Source organism: Clytia hemisphaerica, unplaced genomic scaffold, assembly GCF_902728285.1.
Source record: "Clytia hemisphaerica strain Z4C2 unplaced genomic scaffold, Clytia hemisphaerica genome assembly, whole genome shotgun sequence".
NCBI lineage: Eukaryota > Metazoa > Cnidaria > Hydrozoa > Leptothecata > Clytiidae > Clytia > Clytia hemisphaerica.
Window position 1 is genome coordinate 717,038 of NW_027103974.1, and position 27,815 is coordinate 744,852.

A 27,815-nucleotide genomic window follows, 5' to 3' on the forward strand; every position below is an offset into this window, starting at 1 on the left:
TTGACCACCCCTGATATTATACCATTATACCATCTTTTGCCATGGTTAGATCATCTAAATAGCTTTTATTTTACTTTACGAAACATTGACTAACTACGAAGCAGCCACCGGCTAGGAAGTATGAAATATCTGTTCTTGAGGTCCCTTTCTCCTGGAAAAAAACTATCTGCTCTGTATTCTGGGCTCTCCTGGATTATATCATCTGTTCTGGGGGAAAATGGGACTCCTGGAAAATGTATATCTGTTCTCTAGAAATATTACTTTATTGAGATAAACTTTCGCGGGGATTAAATTTCGCGGATTTGGGTGTCATTTGCGAAAATCCGCGAAATTAAGTCTCAATGGAAATTTGGAAGGGCCTCATCCGCGAAATATTTCTAAACAAAACTCAAAATATGTCAAACAAATACTATTTGAATGTTTACTGGCATCAAAGAAGCGCTAATAATGTGTATTTTAACGGGATTTCAACAACCAAAATGCATGATTTGACAATAAAAGTCACAAAATCGTGAAAATAGTGCCACCCGCGAAATTTTTGAATTTCGTGGATAGGCTCAACCGCGAAAGTTTATCCCAATAAAGTATGCTCCTGGAAAAATATAACAGCTATTCTCTAAGAAAGTTAAAATGCTTCTCAAAAATGAGACCTTTCAAGAAAATTATGAAGCTCCCTGGAAAAAAAATCTGCCATCTGGTTGTGTTTATCACAATTTAGGTCCTGGATTTTTTGAACAGATTGTCCGCTGGAAAATTGTATGTGTTTTTCCTTAAAATGTGCTCCTGAATTAAGAACAGATGTCTTTAAGGTGACCCCTAGATTTTACCTGGGTGTTTTGAGGAAAGTCTCTCTTTTATTTATTCATAAAACTTACTCTCGCGAATCAAAGCATAGAAATTGAAATCTTCATACGAAAAATGGTCTACAGGGATAAATAATATTTGTATTAGCTTGAAACTTTTGACTTATAATACGAGACTACGACGGGCTAAAAAGTGCCGTAAATTTTGCGAGATATTTTGTGCCAGTTAAAAGGATCATCTTGAGTGGAATAATTTCATATAAAAATGAAGTAAAAGAAGGGTATGGCAATTTGAATTGAGTTTTTAAAAACTTTTCTAAAATCTCATTTAAAAAAGTACTTGTGCATATTTTCAGGGTCTGGGTCCAACTACCTTAAGTTAAGGGAATTAAATTTCGCGGCAGTTATTCTTATGCTTTAATCAGCTTCACAAAGAATCCCATCATAAATTCTTTTCTATAAATGCTACAGAGGTCAATGACCCCTCGTTGAAACGATAGAAAAGATCGAGCTTCCCAAAGAACCAAGTTTGACAGGGGTTCTAAAGTTTAAAAATCAGCCTAAAGCCCCTAATAGCACAAACATAACGAAGATACGAAAACATCGCCAGCTTGTCAAAACTCCGACGTATAAAATTTTATGACTTAAAAGTTATGAAAAATTCCAGAGAGTGACACAATCAAACTTGATTGATATTCCTATTCTTCTACAACCTCTATACCTGGGCATACTATTTCCTTCAACTCCATAAAAGAATAAAATACATGCAGATGAAATTCTGCATTTCAGTGCTGTAAAAATAGAGACTTCCACCAGTTATTCGAAGCTTCATCCTTGGAGCGTAAGTATAAGAACGGTAAGAATTTACTTCGAATTATAATGGTCAGTGTTTTTCAGTTTTCTTGTGTTTTGTAGAACTGGGGGGGGGGGTACTTAGGCAAATGGAGGGTACGGTATGTGCCCTTAAGGGTACCTTTTTAGGATTTCCAAAGTCCCGCTAAGGGCCGGAAAAGTCAGAAAATCAAATTTCAGTTCCACTAAATGTTGGAGAAATAGGAAAATTTCAACTTTTTACCCCAAGAAAGATCTAAATTTGGTCAAAATTGGTCAAATTTGTCCCGGTAAGGGTCGTAAAATTCTCAAAATTTTCCTTTGTTTTCTCCTTTTTAGTCCCGGTAAGGGTCAAAAGTTGGTTGAAAATTATTGTCCTTGTTTTTCCTTTTTTCCCATCCTGTGCGCCTTTTCAATATTGATTTCTTCTTGAATACCCATCACTAGGCTTGGAAAGTTAATAACAAAAAAATCATTGCAATTATTCTCGAATGGCACTCGTCATCATGTCATGATGACATATACTTATTGGCCCCAAGGGGAATATAGAAATCATTCCGAATAAATGAAATTTCGTCAAAGATACAATAGTAGATAGACGTCCAGTCGTTATGTCCTAACCTGATAACAGCTGTTCATAATTTTCTTACGCGCACAGTAAACCTCTTAAGGTGCTTGAAAATTATACATCTGAGGAAAATAGTCCTCCCGCGGAAAATTTTACAACAAGAATCTTGTTGTGCGCCAGAAAGTCAAAAACTGATACGGCGCCCTATTCATAAACACAATCACGCAACTTTGTTGTCATCCCCAGTCCTTTTAGACGAACGCGGTCCTTACGATTTCGAGATTGCATATTCGTTAGATTGTATGTTTTATGTGAACAATTTTCATTCTTATGTCTTGATTCGTGAAAACTTATGCTCGGCAAATTATTTTTTCGTCAAATTCGTGAAAGAACAATTTCGTAAATTTCGGGATTTTTTGACCTCGCGAAAGTGCGATAGATTGAATATATAAAATATTTCATCAAAATCTGTTCTATTCTAAACTAAAAAATGGAATTCCTTACGTTTTCAACCGTTGCTTTAAACTTTAAATGACGATCAAAATTTGAATGAGAGCATTTTATTTTTGACCCAATGTCTAAACCTCATCAATTAAAGCAAACTCATTTAAGTGTTTACAAAACATAAATTTTTGTTATTTTCAAAAATTTGTCAACCCGTCCAAAATTAAATGGCCCGAAATCCGCAACTGGTTGCGTCATCAACTCGTTGACAGGAAGATTTTCGTTTTAAACCAGGTTCAAAAGATGGGACTTGAAGCGTGCAAGCCTCTCAAAATAAGTAAAGCGGACAAATTTTTATTTAAAGTAAAATCCTCATAATTTACGCGGAATTTCCAGCATACAAACTATTTCAATCTCAAAAACCTATTCAATTATTTTGGGATATGAATATCAATTGATTGAACAGAGGCTTTTAATCTCATCTCATAATCATCATTACATTTCCATTAAATATGACCAGTTTTGAGGATTTTACTTTGTTTAAAAATTTGTCCGCTTTTTTGGGACACACTGCATAGGGTTGCAAGATCACGTATATATTTGAGATTTAAATCATTTTTTCTGAGTGAAACAGCATATCTTTGTTTTAATTCGTTGCAGTACTTACTCAAATCATAGAGGTATAAAGAAAGACAGGAGATGAATTTGTCGGTAATTGGTCGTTAAAGTCTTTTGATTTCTTTTAATGTAATAAATCAAAAGAAATTCTAGGCTCGCCCGATGAAATACGACTTTTTAGTAGAACTCAAGTTTGCTCTGAACATTCTTACTATCAGCATCGAAGATTTCTAGCCTCCTAATATACGAGAATAAAATAAAATTTAGCTCCACGAAATAAGTTTGCGTTTAATTTTGTGTTGAAAAGATATTTTCTCCAGCCAGAAAACAAAAAGTTCTTTATAAGCACACACAATTTCAGACCCAACTTGTAGACAAAAAAAAATTTTCGAAATTATATCGGAAGTTACAGGCATTCTTGTTTCCAATGCCAATTATTTCTGGATACACTTTAAAATCAGATTTTTTTTAAGGAAAAGTTTCAAAAAAACATGACAAAGTTCTTTTTAATTAAAGCCTATTTCAAATTAGCTGGCAGTGTTTTTCAAACCTCAATAACTTTTGATAGAATTTGAACTAAGTAGCGATTTTGTGCTCGTTGAAAAGACGAACAGGAGTGGAATATTAAAAAACTCAAAACAGATCAGAAAATAAAGATTGAAAATGAAGAACAAGAAAATGAACTTCTTCAATAATTGTGCTATAATTATCATTTTCACACGAGTGGCTCTTTGGTCTTAGAACATCATTAATTTGAAAAAAATTGTATGACGTTCTAAGATTGAAAAGTTTCTGATATAAAACATTATTCTACAAGAAGTTGATTTTCTTCTTCTTCATTTTTCATCTTCGTTTCCATTTTTTGAATTTTTTTCTTTTTTGATAATATACCACTCTGGATTATCTTTTAACAAGCACAAAACCACTTACTAATTAAAATTCTATCAAAAGTTATCGAGGTTTACTTTTCAGTGTAGTACAAACTTTCATGACTTTTAGCGAATTTTAGCCCTTTTTGCGAATGTAAATGATTTTAAAACTCTTGAAAGAACAATACGGGTTGCAAATAAATTATATCAATGCAGTCAAAACATGTGATTACTCGAGAAAGTTCACGTGATTTTATTCCCATGTTACTTGCTTTACAACTTACAGCTGATAAATTTATTATGTCAATGAAACAAGCACATAAGAGTTTCGAGTAAAAGCGCGATTTGTCTTCAGACTTTAATTTTGCAACCTGTGTATTCGCGCAAGTTTTTGCTCGCGAAAAAAAGTCTGAAAAGAAATTACATTTGCATTACTCAAATTTTTTGATAATAACAAGGACAAAATAGATAGAAATTATGCAAAAGTCCATCAATTGTGGTCTGAGTACAAAGATCAAAACATTCGAAAACTCGATTTTCTACTAAAAATATACAGTACTTCTTTCGCGAAAAAAAAAATTTTTCTTCGCGAAACCTCGCGAAAGTTTGTACACAATATGAAAATACAAAGAAAATTTATATTATAAAGATATCAATTCAGTTTGTAACAGTAAATTCCGTTTTTCTCACAAATATAGATGAATGGGTCATTCGCGAAAGTAAACTCCCAAAATTTCGTGATTTTTTCCGTCTCGCGAAAGTTTCTTCCTTTAAAAGGCCTTAAAAGTGAATAAATTCATGTGTAATATCACAAAAATCTGAATTCTGATTATGACAATTTTTCACATATATTCAGTACAGTACCCAAAAACAAATGTCAAAAATTATAAGAATTGTGGATTATTCAAATTCACTTTATACACCCTACCCTATACAAAAATAATCACTATAATAATATAATATTGGATAGCCGAGAGCAACGCCATCTCAGAATATAAAAATACCCCAGAAATAATCTCAGTTTTAAAATCATTGTTTAAATAGTTTGCAGATTGTTCTTCAATCAAAAGTTGATCCTTGATGTATTAACCTTTATAATCTCTAATTTTCTTTGCCAAATCAAACCCAAATTTCAAAGCTAAACAACACACACTAAGTACAATAAAATACTAGGAATTAAATTTACAGCTTCTGATTTTAATGTAACAATTTGATATAACAATATAGATAAAATAAAAAGTGCATCAAATAACTTTGTTATAAAAACTAAATTACCCTAGACTCAGGATTCTGTAAAGAAACCCATCAGGGGTTAAGAGTTCTGAGCCCCCAAGAATAACTTCCCATTGTTTATATGCTTCAGTAACTTCATAAGCAGATCTGGTCTCAGAGTATGAAGCACCACCGACAACAAATACAATCAAACGTGGGAGACTACGGGTGGTTTCTGTTTGGGTTTTATCCTTATGCCAGTTACCAAACATTCGTGCACTTCGAGCTGAACTACCGCCACCAGCCATTATTCCACCTCCTTCTCTGGTTAACAAATAGGGAAACATTTTATTATCTAATTTTCCCTCAACAGCATCTTCCATGATATCTTTCACGTAAGGAACATATCGAGAGAGTTGGTATTCCCCTGTTCTCTCTTTTCGATTTATGGTACTCTTCTTTTTCACAGCTTTGTCAGAATCTTGAATGATAGTAACATCCAAGTTAGCAACATTTTTAATGGTATTACGACCAACACTTGAAATTTTAGCATGCTCCATTAACTTATTCATGCTTTCTTCGGTAATACCTTGCTTCATAATAGCATACAATAAAATGATTCTAAGCTTGTTGTATTCACTGATTGTAGGGTCAAGGAGAACTGGTACAATGGTTCTCATGTGATCTTTGCTTATCTTTTCCCCATCTTTGTCAACTCCAGTTGCAAGATCTTGCTCAACAGCACACAATTTTTCTATTTGGTTTTCATTGTAAATTCTCAAACATTCCTCTGCCAAATTCAAATGTAATGAATACTTGCTTAGTTCTTTTTGGTACTGTGGCATTTTCTTTAGAAGCATGGACAAATCCTTAATGGTTGTAGCTTGTTTTGTGCCTGGACCAGTTAGACGTTTAGATTCTGAAAACTCCTTGATCATGCCAGTGATTTGGGCTGAGACATTAGCAATGTGCTTGTGTCGTAATTTAATCCATTGCTCATCATTTTCATCAAGCAAAGCTTCTTTCATGACGTAATCACCACCAGATTGAACTTCATATTTATAGACATCATTTTGAATGTCAATCAAATCATAAGCCATGGCTTGATATGTCAGCTCGTGTAACAAAGGACTGACCAAGTCAAATCCTCTATCAAGAATGATCAATTGAGATTGTTGCTTTTGAGGACCTTCTCCAATTGATGGATCATCAGCTTTATATGCTTGCATTCTATTCATAAGGGCTTGTGCTATATCAAGGGAGAGCTGGGATGCTGAACGATATCGGATGGATGGGTATTCTCCAAGAGAAGCACATAAGGTGGCTAGTTGCTCAGCAATCTGCTCCACACAGACAGGTCGCTTTTCACGAACTACAGCAGAGTTGTGGCTGTATAAATGTGGAAGAGCATCTCTGTTATCCAGTGAAAAAACTTGCATTTCAGTTGGCAAGTATGCAATGTTGATCTCCTTGAGATTCTTTATTCTCCTTCCAAGGTTATTAGCTTTTGCAATTTTCTCAAACAAATTCTCTGGGCATGTTTCAGTGAAGAAGATATGGGCACCAGTATATTGTGGCTTATTGGCATCTTTGAAGTCGTCAATGATTAATTGAACAGAATTCTCAGAGGGTGCAATGAAGTAGATTGCTTCAAGTGGTAACGATTCTCGCCCTTTATTGAGGTCCTCAACAATTGTAATTCCAGTCATGACAATGTTACGCATTTTGCAGCACGTCGAGATAACTCTCATTCCCAAGCTGTCTACAACCAAAGCTCTCCATTGTCCGGCTGTTTGGAGAGGCTTCAGGATGTCATTCAGTACCTTTTCACCGACAAGGTTTTTAAGAGACATTTTGACGACTGCAACACTTGAGCTTGAACTGAAAAATATCTCTGCTTCCTCGTCAGAAAACTCCCCGTATTTTCGGTGCCTTGGTCACAAGTGACTCCTATGATTTTGTAGTACTTTCTTATTATATATTTGCGGCTAAATGACCACGCTATTCGAACCAAAACAAAATGCAAGTTTGCTATATGACAAAGTGTATAGGTGCACTTTCCCATAAGTTTTCTACAGAGATCGACTCATTTGGACCTGTACATACCTGTGCTAATAAATAACAAAAACCGAAATGGAGGGGTCTGTTCGAAAACGAAAGTGATTTCTTCTGCACGAGCTTCAAGCTGCTTCAAGTTTAGAAGGCTACCAACTACCAAGCTTACCAAAGTACTACTACTAGACAAGAAGACAACGTTAGCAGAACAAAGAAGACGACAACTAACAGCTGAAGTCAACTCAGAAACGATGAAGTTGGTAAGTCAATAAAAATCATACATAAAGATTCAGATTTTCAAAGTTGTTCTGTCAGTACACACCGTATAAGTTAGTTGGTCTAATAACTAATATCAACATCCCTCTCTTCTAATTTCGACATCCTTCTTTGGAGATAGGAATAATAGGAAGGTTGGAATAACTGATGGAAATTTGCTGCTCGCATAATCCCATTGGTTCGCGCTATGATATCATAATACATAATACATCATATTTTCATTGTTTGTGCGATCGAGCAAACCACATCGCACAAGTGGGCAAAGAAGGTGGTACGCTTAAAGCGGTTAGCACGACACGAACCTAGCGCCAAGTGGAGCTTTTAATTTCTTTTTAAATAAAGGTCATCAGTTAAAAGAACACATACACTCACCACGGGTACAACCAAGTACAGACTTTGCGACGAAACAGGAAAACTTTGATGAAAAAATAACTACAACTTTTGGTATACATTGCTCGACGTTATCTGTGGGGGTGGGTTCAGAGAATAACGTCAATTTGACGTTATGCGTTGTCAAATGAATATGGACGGCACGGGTCCCCTAACATATATTCTTATACTGTTATATAATAAGGTTAATTTTTTGATTTTACCAGTCATAGTCTCAAAAACATTAAAAGTTTAAATTTAGTGCACACTTAAATATGTGTTTATACATCAACTTTTTGGTGTTTGACTTTCTTGTCAAAAATAGGGAGGATTAAAGTTTGTTTGGGATCAATTAATCTCAACCTGCATATCTTTGAAATGCATTTCAAAAATAAACCTACCCTTATCTAAGAAAGATACAAATTAGTAAAATACAGATTCAGAATCAGCGAGGTTTAAATATTTGAAAAAGCCATGTGTCATGATTTTTAAACCGGTATAATCTGCATTATTCTTCTTTTTCAATTTTTCAAAAATCCTTTCATTTCTTAGATTATTTCTTCCCAACATTGAATCATCTTAAATATACCATAAGTGCTGAGAAAATTTTAAAGAGAAGAATAGTATCAATATACTTTTAAGACAGAATGGTTAGAAATCAATCTGATTAATTTGCATTCCATGCTTAAGTAAAATTATCTTTTCCTTTTTTTAGTTTTCGCTAAATAAGAAATCCTCCATTGCACCATGTATGATTTTAAAATTGAAAGATTTAACAATCATGTTGGACACCAAACTAGATTTGACCCCCATATTAGACTATTTACCTGTTGGTGTGGTTGAAAGGTAAGGCAAAATGTTTTGATCTTATACTATGCTCTAAGTTGAAAAGGTGTAGGAGTTGACGCTCTTGGCAAGCATTACTCATACTTTTCATTTATTTGAAGCAAGATTTATTTACAATCAGACTTTGAGGATTTTGTTAAGTTATCAAGTATCTATCAATTCTTTTAGGAAACAAAATTTGAAGCACTGGCTGCCAAATGCAGAAATAAAACGTTTACTGGGAACAGAGGCTGTAAGATGTTCAGTAATTATATCTTTGAAAAACCCTCATAAATGGACTGTTCCATTTAAAAATTGATATAATAGGGGGGTAGATGAACCTTTTAAAGTAAAGAAAAATTTTTGAAAATGTGTGGGCTTCCCTGGGAAATAGTAAAATTTCCAAAAAAAACCTTGGAAAAATTGTTCCTCGTATCTTGAAAAGAAGCTGGACGAAAAAAAGTATTTTACCCCCTGGAATTAAAAAAAAAATTTTTAGCCCCTAGAAAAATGAGAAAGCTTTCCTTAGCTCTAGTTTAGACGGCCCACTTTTTGCCCTGCCTATTCTAATTGTGAATTAAAGAGGGCATAAAGTGGGCTGTCTAAAGTGATGCATAGCCCTCTTTTGACGTCAATGCAATGTCTTCTTCCAAACCTTTCCAAGCAAAGATTTTAACAACCAACTTTGTGCCCTCTTTCTGCCTACTCTAACAATTAGAATAGGCAGGGCAGAAAGTCGGCCGTCTAAACTAGAGCTTAGACCCCTTTGAAATTACTTTTATATCACTTCCTGAAAAGCATGTATATATAAAATGGAACCTGAGAATAAAAGAGGTTATGATTTCTTGTATTAATAAAGTTGCTTGTATTATGTGAAATTGAGTTTTCTTTTACTATGATATTAACTCTTTTTTTTTTTGTAGAATATCTATGAGATTGGTGGACGTGTTTTTTTGGACAGCCTTCCTGAAGCAGCTATTCCTGAGGTAAAACTAATCACTTTTGTTTGAGATGTAAAACCGTAAGTATTCAATGTGTTACCAAGTAAAAACAAAAACAGATAAAGTGAGTGAAAAAAGGTCACCAAAAGTTGAACTCAGGCTGCATCATTTGAAGCGTGCGATAGCACGCGCACACCTCCACACACACCTAAAATGTCTGAGGAGTGCGATCAATCCAGTTTGTGAAATTTTCTTTTTCTTCTACAGAAAGGAATGGTGGATTTTGCATCCATTGACGTTATTTTAGTCACAAGCTATAACAATATTTTGGCATTACCATACATTACTGAGGTAATAATTATATCATTTTAAGAAGTTTTTACTCCAGAGGACCCACGGCATATCCTGCTTGAAAATAAAATAGCCCTTCTAAGCTCTCAAGTACAGTTAAAAGAAATATTAAAAAAAAATTCTGTTGACATTCCGCCTCAATGAAGAATGAAAAAGAGGGCCTAAGAATTTAGGAAAATTTAGTAGAATATAGAAAATCTGGGCTCATTTTCCGTTTGAGATAAAAAAAACCTTGCTTTGACCACTGTACTAAAAGCAAGAATTTTTTTCATGTCATTTGAAAACACTGATTGTCCTGTTTTAGTATTCTGGCTTCAATGGAAAAGTCCTTGCTACAGAACCAACCTTACAGATTGGAAAGTAAGGATGATTTTTAAAATTTTACAGGATTTGAGAATGAGTGATCTATATCTCAACCAATTAAAGTAATTTAATTTCATGCTTTTAAGGTTATTGATGGAAGAATTAGTCACTTACAATAAGAATATGCAAAAACGAAAAAAGTTTTCATTATGGAAGCAAAAAGATATTCAAAGGTACGTTTAAACAGTTTTTCATAAACCTCACAGCCTCCCCAAAAATGATTTTTCGTTATTAAGTGTTTTTGATACTTTTATTTAATTATCTTATTCAACTTTCACTTCCAGTACCCGAATTCAGAGTTCGGTATTGTCCGCTCAGAGAAAGTAACAAGAAGATTGTTCTTGACAAATCTTTTATTTTTCATAGGCTACTCCCTTCTCCCTTGTGTGAGTATAAAGATGCAATTTCTTGGGAAACTGTTTACAGGTAATTATGTTACTGTTAAGATTAACTTAAAAGAACATCATTGTTTTAAGGTTTAACCCTTGCATCTTGAAGTAGGGGTGGGGACTTCAACTTGAGGAAAAATTCGAACGAATGGCTATGCTGAAAGTGAGTATGTTATGGTGTTTCAACTTTGTTAACCTTCAGATTTCAAGAGGTGGCCCTCAAGTTCCCATCCAAGTCGATGATGTTTCCCCTACTAAAATAAATATAATGATGACATGCTAAGACTGTTTTACGACACCTTCTCTGTGTTATTTACATATAACACAAGTTACCGTAAAAACTTTAAATCTTCTTTTTTGTAGCTCTCATGATGTTTCAAGTTGCATATCAAACATTCAATCGGTTGGATTCAGCGAAAAAATAGTAAATGATGAATGGTTTTCTCCTTTGGAAATTACTAGTAGATAATCTGAAAAACAGAAGGCATCAAATCTCTCCTTAGTAAAATTTTCTTATACAAACAAAAGATTTTCTTGGTGGTTTACAATTTCTGCTACACTTAGGTGCAACGGCACTAGATACGTTTAGACGTGAAAATATAGTTAGATTTTCCATTTATAGGATATTTTAGGGTTGATGCAAGTTACACCTGTCAGCTCTGGGTTATCCATTGGAAGTACCAATTGGATTCTGGAGACAGATTTTCATAAGGTAACTAGAGATAAAAATTTCTCTATTTTTATTTTGCAAGTGGTAACAAATGATTAAGTTTCCTAGCTCAAAAGAAACTTTTTTCTATCTTAGGAAAGAATCATGTCTTTGTGTACCAATTTTATGATGAGAATTAGCTCAATTACACTTTACTAGAGATTTTTAAATGTGACCAAAACAGCAATCATTTGTAGTGAGCATTTAATCGAATTTTTTTTATCATTTTTTAGATTGTTTACATTTCAAATTCATCCTTATTTGCTACACACTCAATGGCAATGCATCAAACGTCCCTGAAAGATGCTGACGTGTGTATTTTGAACTCGCTCACTCAGACACATACTTTAAATCCTGATGCCATGTTGAGAGATTTTTGCAATAATTTAGGTTAGTAGAACTATCAGTTTTCTTGATCTCAATTTTAAAAGACTTCGAATAAGGGTAAATTACACTCTCTTTGGGACCTCTTAAAATGTCTTAAATTCAAAATACATCTCAATAAAATTCAAGCTAAGAAATGTTTTTTTAGTTCTCTTCTCACAGTTGTAAACTGAATTTTTATTTCAATTTTCAGCAACAACTTTAAAGAGCGGTGGTAATGTTCTGGTTCCTTGTATCCCTTCGGTAATTTGTTTTCTTGAGTCTGATCCGTTTGCCAGCTTTCTTTAAGACTCATACGAATAGAAACTACACAACAGTAGCCATAGATCTGCTTATTATCATATTCAAAGTTTTAAGATACGTCCTGACAGTGCTTTTAACTACCTAGGAAGACTTACATGGGAAGATAATATACTATGTATATATAAAAACAAACCTATTAGTATTTTTGTGAATATTCATTCTAGATATTTGTTGTGACCATTTGAATAATTAAAGGTTTCATACTTCTAGACTTTTATAGCATTTCTCACACGGTTATTTTTAGGGTGTGATATATGACTTATTTGAATACGTATGTAACTTCATGGATGGCTCTGGACTCTCATTTATACCAGTTTATTTTGTATCTCCAGTGGCACACAGTTCTCTTGCCCATGCTAATATTTACGGTGAATGGTATGGATATTTTATGTTGTTTTTCTCTCAAGTGTTTCTTACGTCCATTCATCAATTCATTAAGGAAGGGATACCTGGGACGTTTAGACAAATCTTTCGCCAAAATAAGCTCTGAAGATTTATTCATGTCATGTATTCATCAAATTCGTGCTACTTTAATCAGAAATTTTCGCGACTTTCGCGAGTTTGCTAAAGTTGTTTGGGAAATCCCCGCGAAATAGGAAAAATCTCACGAATGGCCTGGCCGCAAAAATTTCTGACATTGAAGTATTTCAAGGCAGACGGGCTTTTTAGTTACAATAAAATGCCACCAAAAGTTTCTATGATGTACTAAAAACCAAGAAAATTTTCTAAGATTGGTTGGAGACGTCTAATGAGCTTTGGTTAAATGAAAATTAACTTAATTTCTAGGTTGAATCAAAACAAACAAGCTAAAATGTATCTTCCAGAACCACCTTTCTTGCACCATGAGGTAAAGTAATCACTATCATGTTTAATTGATGTTAATAATATTTCAATGAGCCGCCTAACATTTAAATATCATCACACATCTTATTAATACTTTCAGTTGGTCAAAAATGGACGGATAAAACATTTCAGTACTGTGCATGGTATGTATATCCTTTTAATTCAGCTTATTAAAATTAACTTGGAGAGAATTGTCAAATATCATTCTGGTAAAGGATTTTCACACCACGATTTTTCAGCTCTTTCATTAACTTCCTAAACATCCATAATAATATTAAATTCATATGCCTTGCTACCTTCTTTTTTGGACAAGTAAGAGTTTTTACAAGCTCTTATTTAATTTGGTTGGTTGTTAATCTGTAATAAAACAAATTTGTTACTTTTTCTGAAGAACGCGTCATCTCTATTACTTCAAATGACCAATTAGTGAAGTAACTCCAACTCATCCCTTTCTTTTTGCCATGCAAATGTTATAAGACGTATAACATTTTTTTATAAGAGCAATTTTCCACGAGGCGTAATTCGACCGAAACTTAAGGACAATATTGTGTACAATCCTACTCTCAGATTTCAGATGTTGAACGTAAATCTAAGGTCAAACCGAAGAAAAACTAGAAAATTATTTTTCAATTGTTTTATTTCATATCCAGACCGTCTAAGCAACAATTTCAAATCACCATGTGTCGTGTTTACTGGTCATCCTTCATTACGTTTTGGTGATGTCATTCATTTCATGGAGTTGTGGGGTGGTAACCACAAAAATACCATCATCTTCATTGGTAAGAATATGAAATTTTGCTATCTCTCTATATTGTTTATAAATGTATTATCATCATTTATACCATTTATATTGACATGATACACAGGGGGTTTTGCTTTGTTTTTGAGATTTTAGACTGCATAATAAAATAACAACTCTGGCTAATTCTTAGAGCATCTCCTTACCCCTCATTTTTGACTAGCCATCATCGCGTTTAGCTCACAGGCCAAACGAGGTAAATCATTTTCATTGGTAAAGCCCTCTGACCTTAGAACATCTCATAAGCCCTCATTTTTCACTTGCCATTACTGCATTTAGCTCACAGGCCAAAAGCGGCAAGTCATTTTCATTAGTTAAGCCTTCTTCCCAAAAGCTTACTTTCTAAAAAGTGTTTCGCCATCACCAGTAACTATAGTCATTTTGGATATGTTTTTTTACAGTGTAAGACGGATTTCCGTCTCAGAAAAGTATACTTCAAGAATAGGTGGTCATTTGTCGTGTTTTATCCATTCATTTCTCCTCAAAATAAAAACCATGCTTTGGCCACTGGGTTTAAGAAAAATACTAATAACTATATAATCATAAAAAATCATAAATAAATGATTCTTCTGTCGATATTTTTATTTCCTTTTGTTTAGATTCTGAGTTCAACCATATAGATGCATTGATACCTTTCCAACCTCTTACAATGAAGGTTTATATTTTGATCTCTTTATCGGCGTTGGTAAGGTGTCCTCAAGTAGAACACTCTTGATATAGTTTAAACAAGATGATAAAACTTTCGTAAAACTTAGTAATTACCTTTAAATATGCTTTTAAGAGGAAAATATTTTTAGTTTTTTAACCTTTATATCAAATCTATGTTTTGTATTTCTCATTTTAGGCTGTGTTTTGTCCGATCGATCCACGACTGAATTACCATCAGGCAAATAAGCTCATAAAAGATATTACTGTAAGGAACTCTTTTTCTTTCGATTTTTTTATAAACAGGACTAGAACCACTGTCCTTTATATACCCTGGACCAAGTTTCTCAATCCCAGCCAAGAAAATCTTTGATCGGAGTTATTTAAAAAGTGGTACCCTAATGGAGGCACTACTCAATAGCGGTGTAAATGCATCGAGAGCGCTAGAAAACTTTTGATGATGTAGCGCCGTTAGACGTTAATTCTTAACACTGCAATGGCTTCTTTACGGGTACCAATTCATAAAAAACTTCGATCAAAGATGGCGGATATAGATTGGTCCAGGGATATATAATTTAAAGTAGACTAGAACGGACAAAATGAAGTAATGAGATGTAGCGAACTATGATTCAAAAGTCTTCCAGAGGTTATCCTATCACTGCATTGTTTTAGCTCAGTAAATGTACAGTGAAATCTAAAAACCCTTACCATTTTCAATTTCAGCCAAAACATTTGATCATACCAGAAGAATATACAACCCCACCTGTAATGACACCTCAAAGAACTGATTTTGTCATTTTCTCGGTAAGTCAAGCACCTTTTCTTCAAGATTCGTTACGCTATGTCATAGTCACAACCAATCAGATTACATTGTAAACTAAAGAAATTCATGAAATGCAAAATTTCATTTATTATGTTTTGGTCTGGTTGAAATGCTTTTACCTTATTCTTATTCAAAATTTACAAAAAATATACATATTTGAGTTTTCTGTGTTTTTCAGTGTCTTTCTGTTTTTGCCACATGTGGACAGAGCTTTCCTAAGGGTCTAGACACATTTTGTAAGTTTTCTTGCATGTCCACTTTGTTCTGGTCTTTGTCCTTTGGTTTGTTCTGCATTTTACACACAATTCAATTTTAAAATAATTTATATAATTTATACACAAAAAATAATTTATTTATTCATAATTTATTACATATCAACTTAGTTTTTTATAATTTTTGTCCACTTTGCTTTTTGATACAAAACCAGCACTTTGTTTTTTGTCATCAGTTGTCAACTAGCTTTTGAGGAGTTAACATCTCTCAAACTCAATTTTCAAATCAATTCAAGATGGCTACATCATTCAAGTTAGTTAGCTCTTAAGCTAGGTTGATAGCACTTCTAATCAATCAAACTTTGTTCAACTTCAAGCTCAAGCTCTTTTGTGTTCAGGACCATCACAATATCAATTTCCTGGCATGCTGGTAAATAGAACTTATATATTTTTACATTTTTCTTTCAACTTATACTTTCAATTTATACTTCAACTTACATTTTCAACTTACATTTTCAGCTTAGATTTTCACTTATACTTAAACTCAGGCATTCAATTTTCTTTCAACATGAGTTTTCTTTTGTATATACTATACATTATCGCTAGAACTTAGATTTTCCACAAGTAGGCGTGTCAATTTCACACTTTTGTTTTTGTTCAAGTTAGTTATTTTTCTTTTGTATTTCTATTTTAGTTTTGAATCATTCTTTGAAAGATTGCAAAGAGCTTGCCAAAATTGGTGAACACCCGTCTGTTACATTCAAAACAGCCAACCATCTTCATGCGCCGTAGCAAACGTGAAGCTGCGACCAAACCAATCAATTACAAATCATTTGCTAATAGTGGTCAACGATTACCACCCAATCAACCAACTGTATCAACAAGCCCTACATCAAGTGATAGTGAAACCAACCTTGAGAAGTCATCACTTCAAACTACTTTCAATTTGTACGAAAGCCTTTATGAGAGTGATCAGAGTGACACATCCTCAACTGACGCCAACCTTTCAAAACTCATTCAAACTTTATCACTCCAAGAACAAACTGAATCAACAATGGATCACGATATCAAGCAACTTTCCGTTGAACATAACGTCCTTTGCAGTGACATTGCTGACTTCGGTATGGATTACGATATTGAATTTATGTCATTTAATGAACTTGAAGATGTGCTTCAGAATCTAATGAAAATGCGTAATCGATTGAAGATAATCCACAGTGAACTTTCAAAGGTGATCACAGATGAGGATGTATATGAAAAAACATTCCTTAAAGTTTTTAATGATGCAATTACTAACACAAGAGAAATTATCCAGCGCATCCATAGTCGTCGCCAATCAGTACGCCCTATCGATAAACCAATACAAGATGCTCATCAAAACAAACTTGTCTCTGACTTCCTAATGAAGGAGGTTAAGGGAACCATCAAAACGCTCAAGGCAGTCTTCGACAAGAAACCAGCTGAATTTAATTATGACGAACTTATTCTAGCTGAACGCAACATTTCTGCTAATCAACAGAGTATGAACAATCTTTCGAAACAGATGGAGAAAATCCTTCTAAGTCAACATAACTTTCCAAATGATGAGATCAAAACTGTCACTACTTCATATGATGCACTAGTTGTTTCGAAATCCATGTATGTTACAAACCTTGAAGCAACACTCAAACATCAGGAGATTGCCAAAGAACAAAAATTTCAATCATCCAAACTGAACATTAAACTAAGCAAGTTTAAAGGGTATGACTCATCTTCAGACTTTTATTCATTTAAAACTGATTTCGACAAGTTGCATGCTAAATCAACACCAACTGCTCACCTTCCTGATTTGATTAAGAACAACTATCTTGAAGGCCCAGCCCTTACCCTTGTTAAAGGAGTTGATGACATTGATGAAATATGGCGTAGACTAAAGTCGTCATATGGTGATCCGAAACTTCTTCTATCAAAGAAACTTTCTACATTAAACAAGGCAACCCGCCTATGGCGTAATCGTGATCCTGAGAAGCAAATTGAAACAATCAGTAGCATGCTTAACTTTATGCGTGATGCAATGAACTTGTCTCGAAAACATCAAATTGAAAATTTTCTCTTTTATGGGAAAACACTTGAAGACATCTATCAGTTGATGGATGATGCACGTCAAACCAAATGGTTTTCCTTTCTTGAAGGAAAAACACTCAATCAGCCAGATGTATGGGAGGAGTTTATCAAATTCCTCGAAACAGAGCTCTCAATCCAACAACTCAAACTGTTACACTGTTCTCAACCAACAAGCGATACTGGTAAACAAACACCAGGGAATGGCAAACAAGGACCATCAGGAGGTGGTAGAAGTTCACACCATACAGACTACAAAAATCCGATCATCCAAACAAAGTGTTTCATCTGTGGTGCAACAGGACACATCCAGACAAATGGACCCAATAACTCAAAGTTATTACAATATTTCTCATGTCCAGAATTCGTCCAAATGAAGCCATCCCAACGATTCAACACCCTACGCCAAAAGGGTTACTGCACACAGTGTCTGTTTCCAGGCGCTCAACAATCAAAAGGAAAACACCAGGAGGGACGGTGTCAACGCGAGTTCACCTGTCCACACCCATCTCACGACAACTTCGACGTCAAGAAGCATGTTCTCGTCTGCCAAGACCATGCCTCAACGCCTGAATGCCACCAAGTCCTTCAGAACTTCAAAGAAAGATGCATCCTACGACAAACGAGACTTCAACAATTCTCCAAAGACATCAAACTGGTATTTCATATCGACACTCAGTCCTACAACTCAAGACGTAAGACTACACAACCATCAGATGTTGACAGTACTGACAATGACGACGACAATGATGCAATCTACATCCTACAAACAGTTATTGTTGATGGCCAGCTATTTACCATATTCTTCGATTCTGGCTGTAGTGACATGGTCATTTCGGAGAATGCTGTCAAACGTCTTGGTGAGAGAGCCAAGGTAGAGTATAGTGGTGACATCCCAATTGGAGGTGTTGGTAACGTTCAAACCTACAGTTCTGGATCCTACAAAGTCAACATCCCACTACACAACGGTTATGATGCACAATTAAAAGGACTTTGTCTTCCAAAGATCACGTCAACCTTCCCCACGTATGAGCTCAAACAAGTGGAGGAGGATATCATCTCAGCATTTCAGAAGACTGGAGGCAACCCAGATGACCTACCATCACTCCCATCATCCGTTGGTGGGGAAGTAGATATCATGCTAGGTATCAAGTATCATCGATATCATCCAAAGGAAGTGTTCCAACTGACAACCGGCTTGACAATATTCCAATCCTTGTTCAATAACAGCGATGGCAGCCGTGGCGTTGTAGGAGGCCCTCATCGTGCCTTCAACATCATCAACCAGCATCACATTGCAGTCAACCAAATGAATACATTCCTTGCAACTCATCGTAAACTATACTCTTCCAGAAGTTGACCTAATTCACGTCAAAGTTGAAAAGGATCACCAACAAAACCTCATGCTGGAGTTTGACGACCAACACCCAACAGCACTCGTCACCAGAAACAGCAAAGTCTTTGAAGAAGCTGAGAATGCCGGAAGTCAAATCACATATCGATGTGTTCACTGCAGAGACTGTAAAGAGTGCAAGATAAGCGAATCAATCGAATCCATCAGCCTGAAAGAAGAAGTGGAGCAACACTTAATCAATCAATCTGTTTCAGTTGAGTTAAAGAATCGTATCTCACACGCAAGCCTGCCACTACTCCACAACCCTGAGACAAAACTTGTCAACAACAAACACAAGGCACTGAAGGTATACTTCCAACAACTGAGGAAGTTGGACAAGGAACCATCAGACAAGAAGGATGTCATCACATCAGAAGCCAAGTTACAATCAATGGGCTACGTTGATTACGTGGAGAACTTAACACCACAACAACAACAGATGCTATCCAACACCAAAGTAGTCAACTTCATCCCCTGGAGAGCTGTGTGGAAGCCAAACTCTCTATCCACGCCCTGCAGAATCGTTTTTGATGCATCGCAACCCACTGATTCAGGATACAGTCTGAACGACATCCTTGCGAAGGGAACCAACAACATGAACCGACTAGTTGAAATTCTTATACGATGGTCGCTACATCATACAGCCTTCCACACTGACATTAGGAAGATGTATAATTCAGTTCGTCTTCGTGAACATCATTGGTGCCTACAACGATATATCTGGGAGGAACAACTTGACAAAACCAAAATCCCAAAAGAGAAAGTCATAAAGACATTGATCTATGGTGTGAAGTCATCAGGTAATCAATCAGAGCGAGCCCTGAGGGAAACCGGACGACTGTCCTCTGAAGACTACCCAGAAGTTGCTAAAATCGTCATGAAGGATATCTATGTTGACGACTGTCTATCCGGTGAGAAGTCAATGGAGCTTGCCACTCAACGTGCTGATGAACTTGAGATCGTGGTCAATCGTGGAGGTTTCTCACTCAAAGGAATAACATTCTCCCACCAAAAACCAAAGCCAGACCTGACATCAGATGGTGAAAGCATTGGTGTCGCTGGAATGAAGTGGTATCCGGAAGAAGATGTTGTGTCATTAGATGTCAGCGAGCTAAACTTTGCCAAGAAAGTCAGAGGCAAGAAACCTGTCAAAATCAATGATGTACCACTTAACCTCACTCGCAGACAATGTGTCTCAAAAGTAGCTGAACTCTATGACATATCTGGGAAAATCACACCACTGACAGCCGCAATGAAGCTTGATCTACATCACCTTGTTGATCTTGGCATTGGATGGGACGATCGTATCCCAGACAATCTTCGACAAATATGGGACTCACATTTCAAAATGATGGAAGAAATCTCCCAAATAAAATACAGACGTGCAATCGTACCAGAGGATGCCATCAATTTAGAGATCAACTCAATCGATACAGCAGACGCTTCTAAAAACATCGCATGTGTTGCAATCTACGCACGTTTCAAGAGAAAGTGTGGGAAGTTTTCATGCCAACTTGTTTTCGCACGCTCAAGACTCATCCCAGATGGAACTACTCAACCAAGAGGTGAACTCTTTGCAGCAACTCTCAACGCACACACTGGAGAAGTCGTTAGAAGAGCCTTTGGATCAAACCTCAAATCAAGCTTGAAACTGACAGACAGCCAAATTGCCTTGTTCTGGATCAATGGTGTTGAGAAGCAACTAAAGCCATGGGTCCGCAGTCGTGTTACTGAAGTCCACCGATTCACTGAACTAGCATCATGGAAGTTTGTCTCGACCGAAAATATGATCGCAGACATTGGAACTAGGAGAGGTACAACCATTTCTGATGTATCATCAAATTCAACTTGGTTCAACGGGTTTGATTGGATGCATGATCCTGAGGATACCTTCCCCGTGAAATCTGTCGATCAAGTCAAACTCACAAATGAAGAACTCAAAGCTGCAAAGAAAGAACAGATTCTCCCAATTGTTGATCCAATCACTATACCTCCATCCATCCACTTTTCATCCATAAATCAACGGTTCGACTTCTCAGAGTACCTTGTGAACCCAATGAAGTATGGTTGGACAAAATCATTGGCAATCATGAGCGCGATATTTCAATTTGTATCAAACTTTGCATGTCGCAAGAAAAGATTGTCACGTATCGCTCTTCAACCATGTGAAAAATCAACTTTTCAATACTTCTTCACTAAAGCAACAGAGGAAGTACAATCGTTCTCATTGAAAAAGAAGTATGAACGAATCTCAACAATGAAGGATGGAATCTTACATTACACTGGCAGAATTCTACCTACAAACAATGTGACAGCAACTGGAAAGCTCACCAACATAATGCTTGACCTCACCGCATCATCATTCTTCGTCCCACTGGTCGACAGACACTCACCGATTGCCTACAGCATTGTCGATCATGTCCATTGGAACCATCCAGTTGCCAAACATGCTGGAGTTGAAACTGTTCTCCGTTATGTCCTTCAAATATCCTATATCATTGATGGTCGTGATCTTGTCAAGCTCGTCCGAAGACGCTGTGAAAGATGCAGATACATCGCAAAGAAAACAATCAATGTGGAAATGGGACCGATATCAGACCACAATTTGAACATCGCCCCTCCATTCTATTCAACACAAGTGGATTTGTGTGGACCATTTACTTCATACTCAAACTTCCACAAACGTACCACAATCAAAATATGGATGGTAATCTTTTGCTGCACAACAACATCCGCTACAAAGATCAAGATCATGGATGATTATAGTACGCCAGCATTCATCTTATCATTTACACGATTTGCCAGCGAAGTTGGATATCCCAAGTACCTACTACCTGACGAAGGAAGTCAACTAGTCAAGGGATGCGGAACGCTTAAACTTTCCTTTCGGGATATCCAAAACCGCCTGTTTCAAGATGTTCTTGTCGATTTTCAAACCTGTCCTGTATCCGGTCATCACATGCATGGCAAGGTGGAGCGGAAAATCCAGGAAATCAAGAAATCACTCAACATCAACTTTGACAAGTATCGTTTCTCCGTGCTTCAATGGGAAACCGTCGCCAGCCAGCTGTCAAACACCATCAACGACGCACCACTGGCCCTCTATGGACATTCAGAGTTTGAAGTCTCCGACATCTTAACTCCAAACCGACTTCTGTTAGGTCGTAACAATAACAGGAGTCCATCATTTCCTGTCAATATCACCTCAAAACCCGACAAGTTTCTCAAACAAAATGAGGAGCTATTCAATGCCTGGTTTGAAGTATGGCTAACCGTTCATCTGCCAAAGCTTATGCATCAGCCAAAATGGTTTGATAACACATTTAATTTGAAAGTTGGTGATATTGTACTTTTCCTAAAGCAGGAAAGCCAGTTATGCAACACATATCAATATGGAAAGATCAAAAGCGTCGAAACAAGCAAGGATGATCGTATTCGAAGGTGCCAAGTCGAATATCGTAACCACACCGAAAATGTCAATCGTACCACCTTTCGTGCAGTACGTGGCTTGGTTATGATACACCCTGTGGATGAATTGCCTTTATTTCATGAATTGATTATAAGTGATATTGATAACTTGAGCAATTGAAATTTTGCATATGCCGGCCGGGCAGTGTAAACTAAAGAAATTCATGAAATGCAAAATTTCATTTATTATGTTTTGGTCTGGTTGAAATGCTTTTACCTTATTCTTATTCAAAATTTACAAAAAATATACATATTTGAGTTTTCTGTGTTTTTCAGTGTCTTTCTGTTTTTGCCACATGTGGACAGAGCTTTCCTAAGGGTCTAGACACATTTTGTAAGTTTTCTTGCATGTCCACTTTGTTCTGGTCTTTGTCCTTTGGTTTGTTCTGCATTTTACACACAATTCAATTTTAAAATAATTTATATAATTTATACACAAAAAATAATTTATTTATTCATAATTTATTACATATCAACTTAGTTTTTTATAATTTTTGTCCACTTTGCTTTTTGATACAAAACCAGCACTTTGTTTTTTGTCATCAGTTGTCAACTAGCTTTTGAGGAGTTAACATCTCTCAAACTCAATTTTCAAATCAATTCAAGATGGCTACATCATTCAAGTTAGTTAGCTCTTAAGCTAGGTTGATAGCACTTCTAATCAATCAAACTTTGTTCAACTTCAAGCTCAAGCTCTTTTGTGTTCAGGACCATCACAATATCAATTTCCTGGCATGCTGGTAAATAGAACTTATATATTTTTACATTTTTCTTTCAACTTATACTTTCAATTTATACTTCAACTTACATTTTCAACTTACATTTTCAACTTAGATTTTCACTTATACTTAAACTCAGGCATTCAATTTTCTTTCAACATGAGTTTTCTTTTGTATATACTATACATTATCGCTAGAACTTAGATTTTCCACAAGTAGGCGTGTCAATTTCACACTTTTGTTTTTGTTCAAGTTAGTTATTTTTCTTTTGTATTTCTATTTTAGTTTTGAATCATTCTTTGAAAGATTGCAAAGAGCTTGCCAAAATTGGTGAACACCCGTCTGTTACCATGCTATTTCTTATAGGATTGTCCTCTCCAGTCGTACAAAGGGCTCGATGTATTGAATATTTCTTTGAAGAAGGATTATTCGAAAATTGCCTTATCACCAGAGGTTAGTATTTCCTATCTTGTATTGATGAATTTCAACGTCAGTGGATTTTATCACTACGGTATGACCCTTTGAAATGCGCGGTGCAATATCAGGAAATCTATTTCCACACGGGATTGGCGGGTCAAGGATGTTTTTATAAAATTTATGACAGAGAGTGTTTCCTTTAGCCATACTCCATACTGAAGACTCTCCGTGATATATTTTGAACCCCTCCCTCAGATCCGCAACTGACTTGATATCAAGGTTATGATAATGCCTTTTTGTCTCTGAATCAAAATTTAATCACAGGATTGTTTGTTAATGTCTGTATCATGAAAAGATGTTCTTTTATAGCTTTCACAGAAGTTAAACCCAAAACAGATCGAGCCTGGAGTCGCTCTAGCAATGGTCAAAGGCAAAATTGTGACACGTAATAATAGACACATCTTGAAACCATACGATGGACGAAAGTATGAACTCTGAAATTATAAGATCTTTTCGTGTCCCTGGTTCCTTAGCTACTAGGTGCAAACAGTTAAAGGCTTAGTTTTTCAAACCCTTTTTTCATGTCAAACCTTTATGTCAAACTCTTCCAGAAATCCCTTCGAGTTGTAAATTATACAAAAGATAAGACTTTTCCTGTGCTGTTTTTTGTTTGGAATGTTTAGTACTTCTTTAATGTCACATTTGTTTAGATCACCGGAGAAAGAGAAGACGGATCGTTTATATGGGAATGTTGATGTTGAACAATTTGTAGCTGCTCTTCGCGATGTAAGTCATCAAAATTTAATGACTGAAAAAAAGGAACAATCACATCATTTATCAAACTTTGACAAAAATGACCAGCTCCCAAACATAATGAACAGAAAATTGGAAAATGGTCATTTTTGATCCTTGATAAAACAAGGTCTAAGAAATGGCTTGTGGTTGTTCTATTTTCCCAAATAAGAACCTAAGGCATAAGTTTTTAACATTTCATACGCTTAGTAGATATACCTAAGCTTAAAAACGTCTTCTAGAAGGTGGCTGTAGCCTAAAATCAGAGCATCTTCGCTACTCTCAACAAAGTAACCATGTAACCAATCTCGTATTACTTGACGCATGAGGTTAGCAAGACAAAATATTTCTTTGTTTTCATTGTCATTTTAGCAAGGGATAAGAAATGCTGAATTTGAAGAAACTGAATCTGGTCACATTGTTCATTTTGTAAGTCAATTTTTTAAGTTTCCTTTGGAAGATTGTTGTCCCTGTCCCCCTCTAACTTCAATAAAGCTAGAGAGTTTGGAAAAGATTGGGATCTAGAGGACATCTGTCTGAAATAAGTCTTAAATTTGAAAAATGCAGTCCTGAATCAAAGCTGTAAAAAGTTCTGGAAATAAGAGCCTTTTTGGACCTGCCCCGGTGGAGGTTCTATAAATTAACTCATGTCCGTCCGTTCGTTCGTCCGTCCGTCCGTCCGTCTGTTACCAGCTTTTCTCAGGATTGGCTCATTAGTTTTTTCTGATTTTTTGCACAATGATGCAAAATGGCAATGCCCAGAACGTGACGGAGCCCGATTTTTGAGAAAAAATTTATTTTGGCAAATTTTGGGCCAAAAACTACCTAAAAATAGGGTTTTTTGGACTTTGTGCAAAATCCTGTCATTACTTTTTTCTGATTTTTTGTACAAAGATGGAGGGCAAGATTCTCTAAAGAATGGCTGAAGTGGTTTTTCCCGGAAAATTCTTATTCGCCTTAAAAAACGGATTTTCGTATTTTGGGGGAAATTCCCTTTAACCAAATAAGAAAATATAGCTTTTCTCAATGTTGACTCGTTATTTTTTTCTGATTTTTTGCACAATGATGTAAAATGGCAATGCCTAAAATGTGTCGGAGCCCGATTTTCGAAAAAAAATATATTTGGGCAAATTTGGGCCAAAAACTGCCTAAAAATAGGGTTTTTTGGACTTTGTGCAAAATTCTGTCATTACTTTTTTCTGATTTTTTGTACAAAGATGGAGGGCAAGATTCTTTAAAGAATGACTGAAGTGGTTTTTCCCGGATAATTCTTATTCGCCTTAAAAAACGGATTTTCGTATTTTGGGGGAAATTCCCTTAAACCAAATAAGAAAATATAGCTTTTCTCAATGTTGACTCGTTATTTTTTTCTGATTTTTTGCACAATGATGTAAAATGGCTGAAGTGGTTTTTCCCAGATAATTCTTATTCGCCTTAAAAAACGGATTTTCGTATTTTGGGGAAATTCCCTTTAACCAAATAAGAAAATATAGCTTTTCTCAAAGTTGACTCATAATTTTTTTTGATTTTTTGCACAATGATGCAAAATGGCAATGCCTAAAATGTGACGGAGCCCAATTTTCGAAAAAAATATATGGGCAAATTTGGGCCAAAAACTACCTAAAAATAGGGTTTTTTGGACTTTGTGCAAAATCTTGTCATTACTTTTTTCTGATTTTTTGTACAAAGATGGAGGGCAAGATTCTTTAAAGAATGGCTGAAGTGTTTTTTCCTGGAAAATTCTTATTCGCCTTAAAAGACGGATTTTCGTATTTTGGGGAAATTCCCTTTAACCAAATAAGAAAATATAGCTTTTCTCAATGTTGACTCATAATTTTTTTCTGATTTTTTGCACAATGATGCAAAATGACAATGCCCAAAATGTGACGGAGCCAGATTTTTAAGGAAAATCTTTTGGGCAACTTTGGGCCAAAAACAGCTTAAAAGGTTTTTTGGGTCTGAATGGTTTAAGTGATTTTCGTATTTGGGGACATTCCTTTTTACCATTTTACAATATTCAACACACAAGCTTTATTTTTCCATTCTGAATTTTTGTACAATTATTGTCACTTTTTTCTTATTTTCATCTGATGCTAATCATTAGGTAGGTCCATTCAGCATGTTGCTTGTTTTAATTATGTCGCTTCTAAAACTTTGCATTTCTTTGCATTCATTCGTCGGCCATTCTTTGACCAACCTTTGGACGAGTGTCTATTCGGTATTTTGCCCTACATTAGAAAGTTTTGGCATCTTCGGGGTTAAAAATCTGTTAAAAAATCCGGGTTTTTTTTAATCAAGTTGAATTTTGGAATTTTGAACTTAGTTTAGCTTTGGTAACCATGATCAAAACGACATCAGTTTAACATCAATACCACCATAATTGGGTGTTATGGGTGTTACATATTACTCTATGACTATGAGCCTTGTGAAATAACTTTATTCAATATCAATGAAAATGGCTACGGAAATTCCATTTGAACTGACATACTTATTCATTTATACAAACCTTTGATTCATTTTAGCCTGACAAAGATGCTATGATTCAACTTGAGCCTGGAAATACACATATAATCAACCATGTGGATGAAAAGTTGAGGGTCAAAATAAAAAATGCATTGTTATCTTGTCTACTGATTGTTTGAAAATGAGGAAGAAATTGTCAAATGGAATTGCACGATTCTAATTCTTTTGTCAGAGAAAGGTGACTTTTGAGATTGTATCTATTAGTGAATCACGTTTATTGGCTAATGAAATGGGCGTTGACGTATCACTTGATATTCTCCAGAACCTTTCTGTAATTGGGTGGTCCCAGTGAATGATTTACCGCCGGCCCAGTGACTGAGCCCAAGTTAAATAAATGATAATTTGTTTGGCAATTGGCAAGCTATGAAGAGTTATACTTACTTGAAATTTATGCATGATATTATGATTATCATTGCTTTCATAGGACAGCCAAGAAATGAAAAGATTACAATTGTAAAGGCTGTTGAAAAATGAATTTAAAAACGGAATTTAACGTGAACATTAAAAACATACCTTTAACTTAAGAGGAAAATATTTTTTTTAAAAGCCGGAAAATTTACAAGATGAATATCTTTAACAAAATATATTTATTTCACCTGATTTTTGTTTGTGAATTTACTTTACATACCCTATATGGATACATTTTTGCGAATCACCCCTCTTTTGAACCTAGTTTCATTCATTTTCCTAGGCGTTTTGGCCAAAAGACGATTTTAAAGAGTTATTAGCCAAATTCGCGAAAATTAATTCACGCAAAATTTAATTGTAAGG

At 35.4% G+C, this 27,815-nt stretch overlaps 2 protein-coding genes across 2 annotated transcripts; one reads left to right on the forward strand and one right to left on the reverse strand.

Annotated features, from left to right (window-relative positions):
- Positions 1–4,956: 4,956 nt before the first annotated feature.
- LOC136810639 (syntaxin-binding protein 1-like) lies at positions 4,957–7,254 on the reverse strand. The gene has a single exon (XM_067067208.1). The coding sequence runs from the start codon at positions 7,196–7,198 to the stop codon at positions 5,405–5,407; it is 1,794 nt and encodes a 597-aa protein (XP_066923309.1). The 5' UTR covers positions 7,199–7,254; the 3' UTR covers positions 4,957–5,404.
- Positions 7,255–7,494: 240 nt separating this feature from the next.
- Positions 7,495–27,644, forward strand: LOC136810640 (integrator complex subunit 9 homolog). Its single transcript, XM_067067209.1, has 24 exons — positions 7,495–7,660; positions 8,761–8,891; positions 9,060–9,123; positions 9,794–9,856; positions 10,079–10,162; positions 10,467–10,522; positions 10,612–10,698; positions 10,892–10,951; positions 11,278–11,338; positions 11,537–11,626; positions 11,857–12,013; positions 12,201–12,250; positions 12,555–12,685; positions 13,097–13,157; positions 13,254–13,296; positions 13,804–13,932; positions 14,552–14,607; positions 14,797–14,865; positions 15,321–15,401; positions 23,679–23,765; positions 24,099–24,214; positions 24,440–24,515; positions 24,894–24,950; positions 27,044–27,644. The coding sequence occupies exons 1-24, from the start codon at positions 7,652–7,654 to the stop codon at positions 27,161–27,163; spliced, it is 1,938 nt and encodes a 645-aa protein (XP_066923310.1). The 5' UTR covers positions 7,495–7,651; the 3' UTR covers positions 27,164–27,644.
- The last annotated feature ends 171 nt before the right edge of the window (positions 27,645–27,815 follow it).

Coding starts and splice junctions, on each gene's coding strand:
- LOC136810639 (XM_067067208.1), bottom strand. CDS start 7,198: ATGTCTCTTAAAAACCTTGTCGGTGAAAAGGTACTGAATGACATCCTG.
- LOC136810640 (XM_067067209.1), top strand. Junction 8,892..9,059: donor CCTGTTGGTGTGGTTGAAAG/GTAAGGCAAAAT, acceptor CAATTCTTTTAG/GAAACAAAATTTGAAGCACT. Junction 14,866..15,320: donor AGCTCATAAAAGATATTACT/GTAAGGAACTCT, acceptor TTTCAATTTCAG/CCAAAACATTTGATCATACC.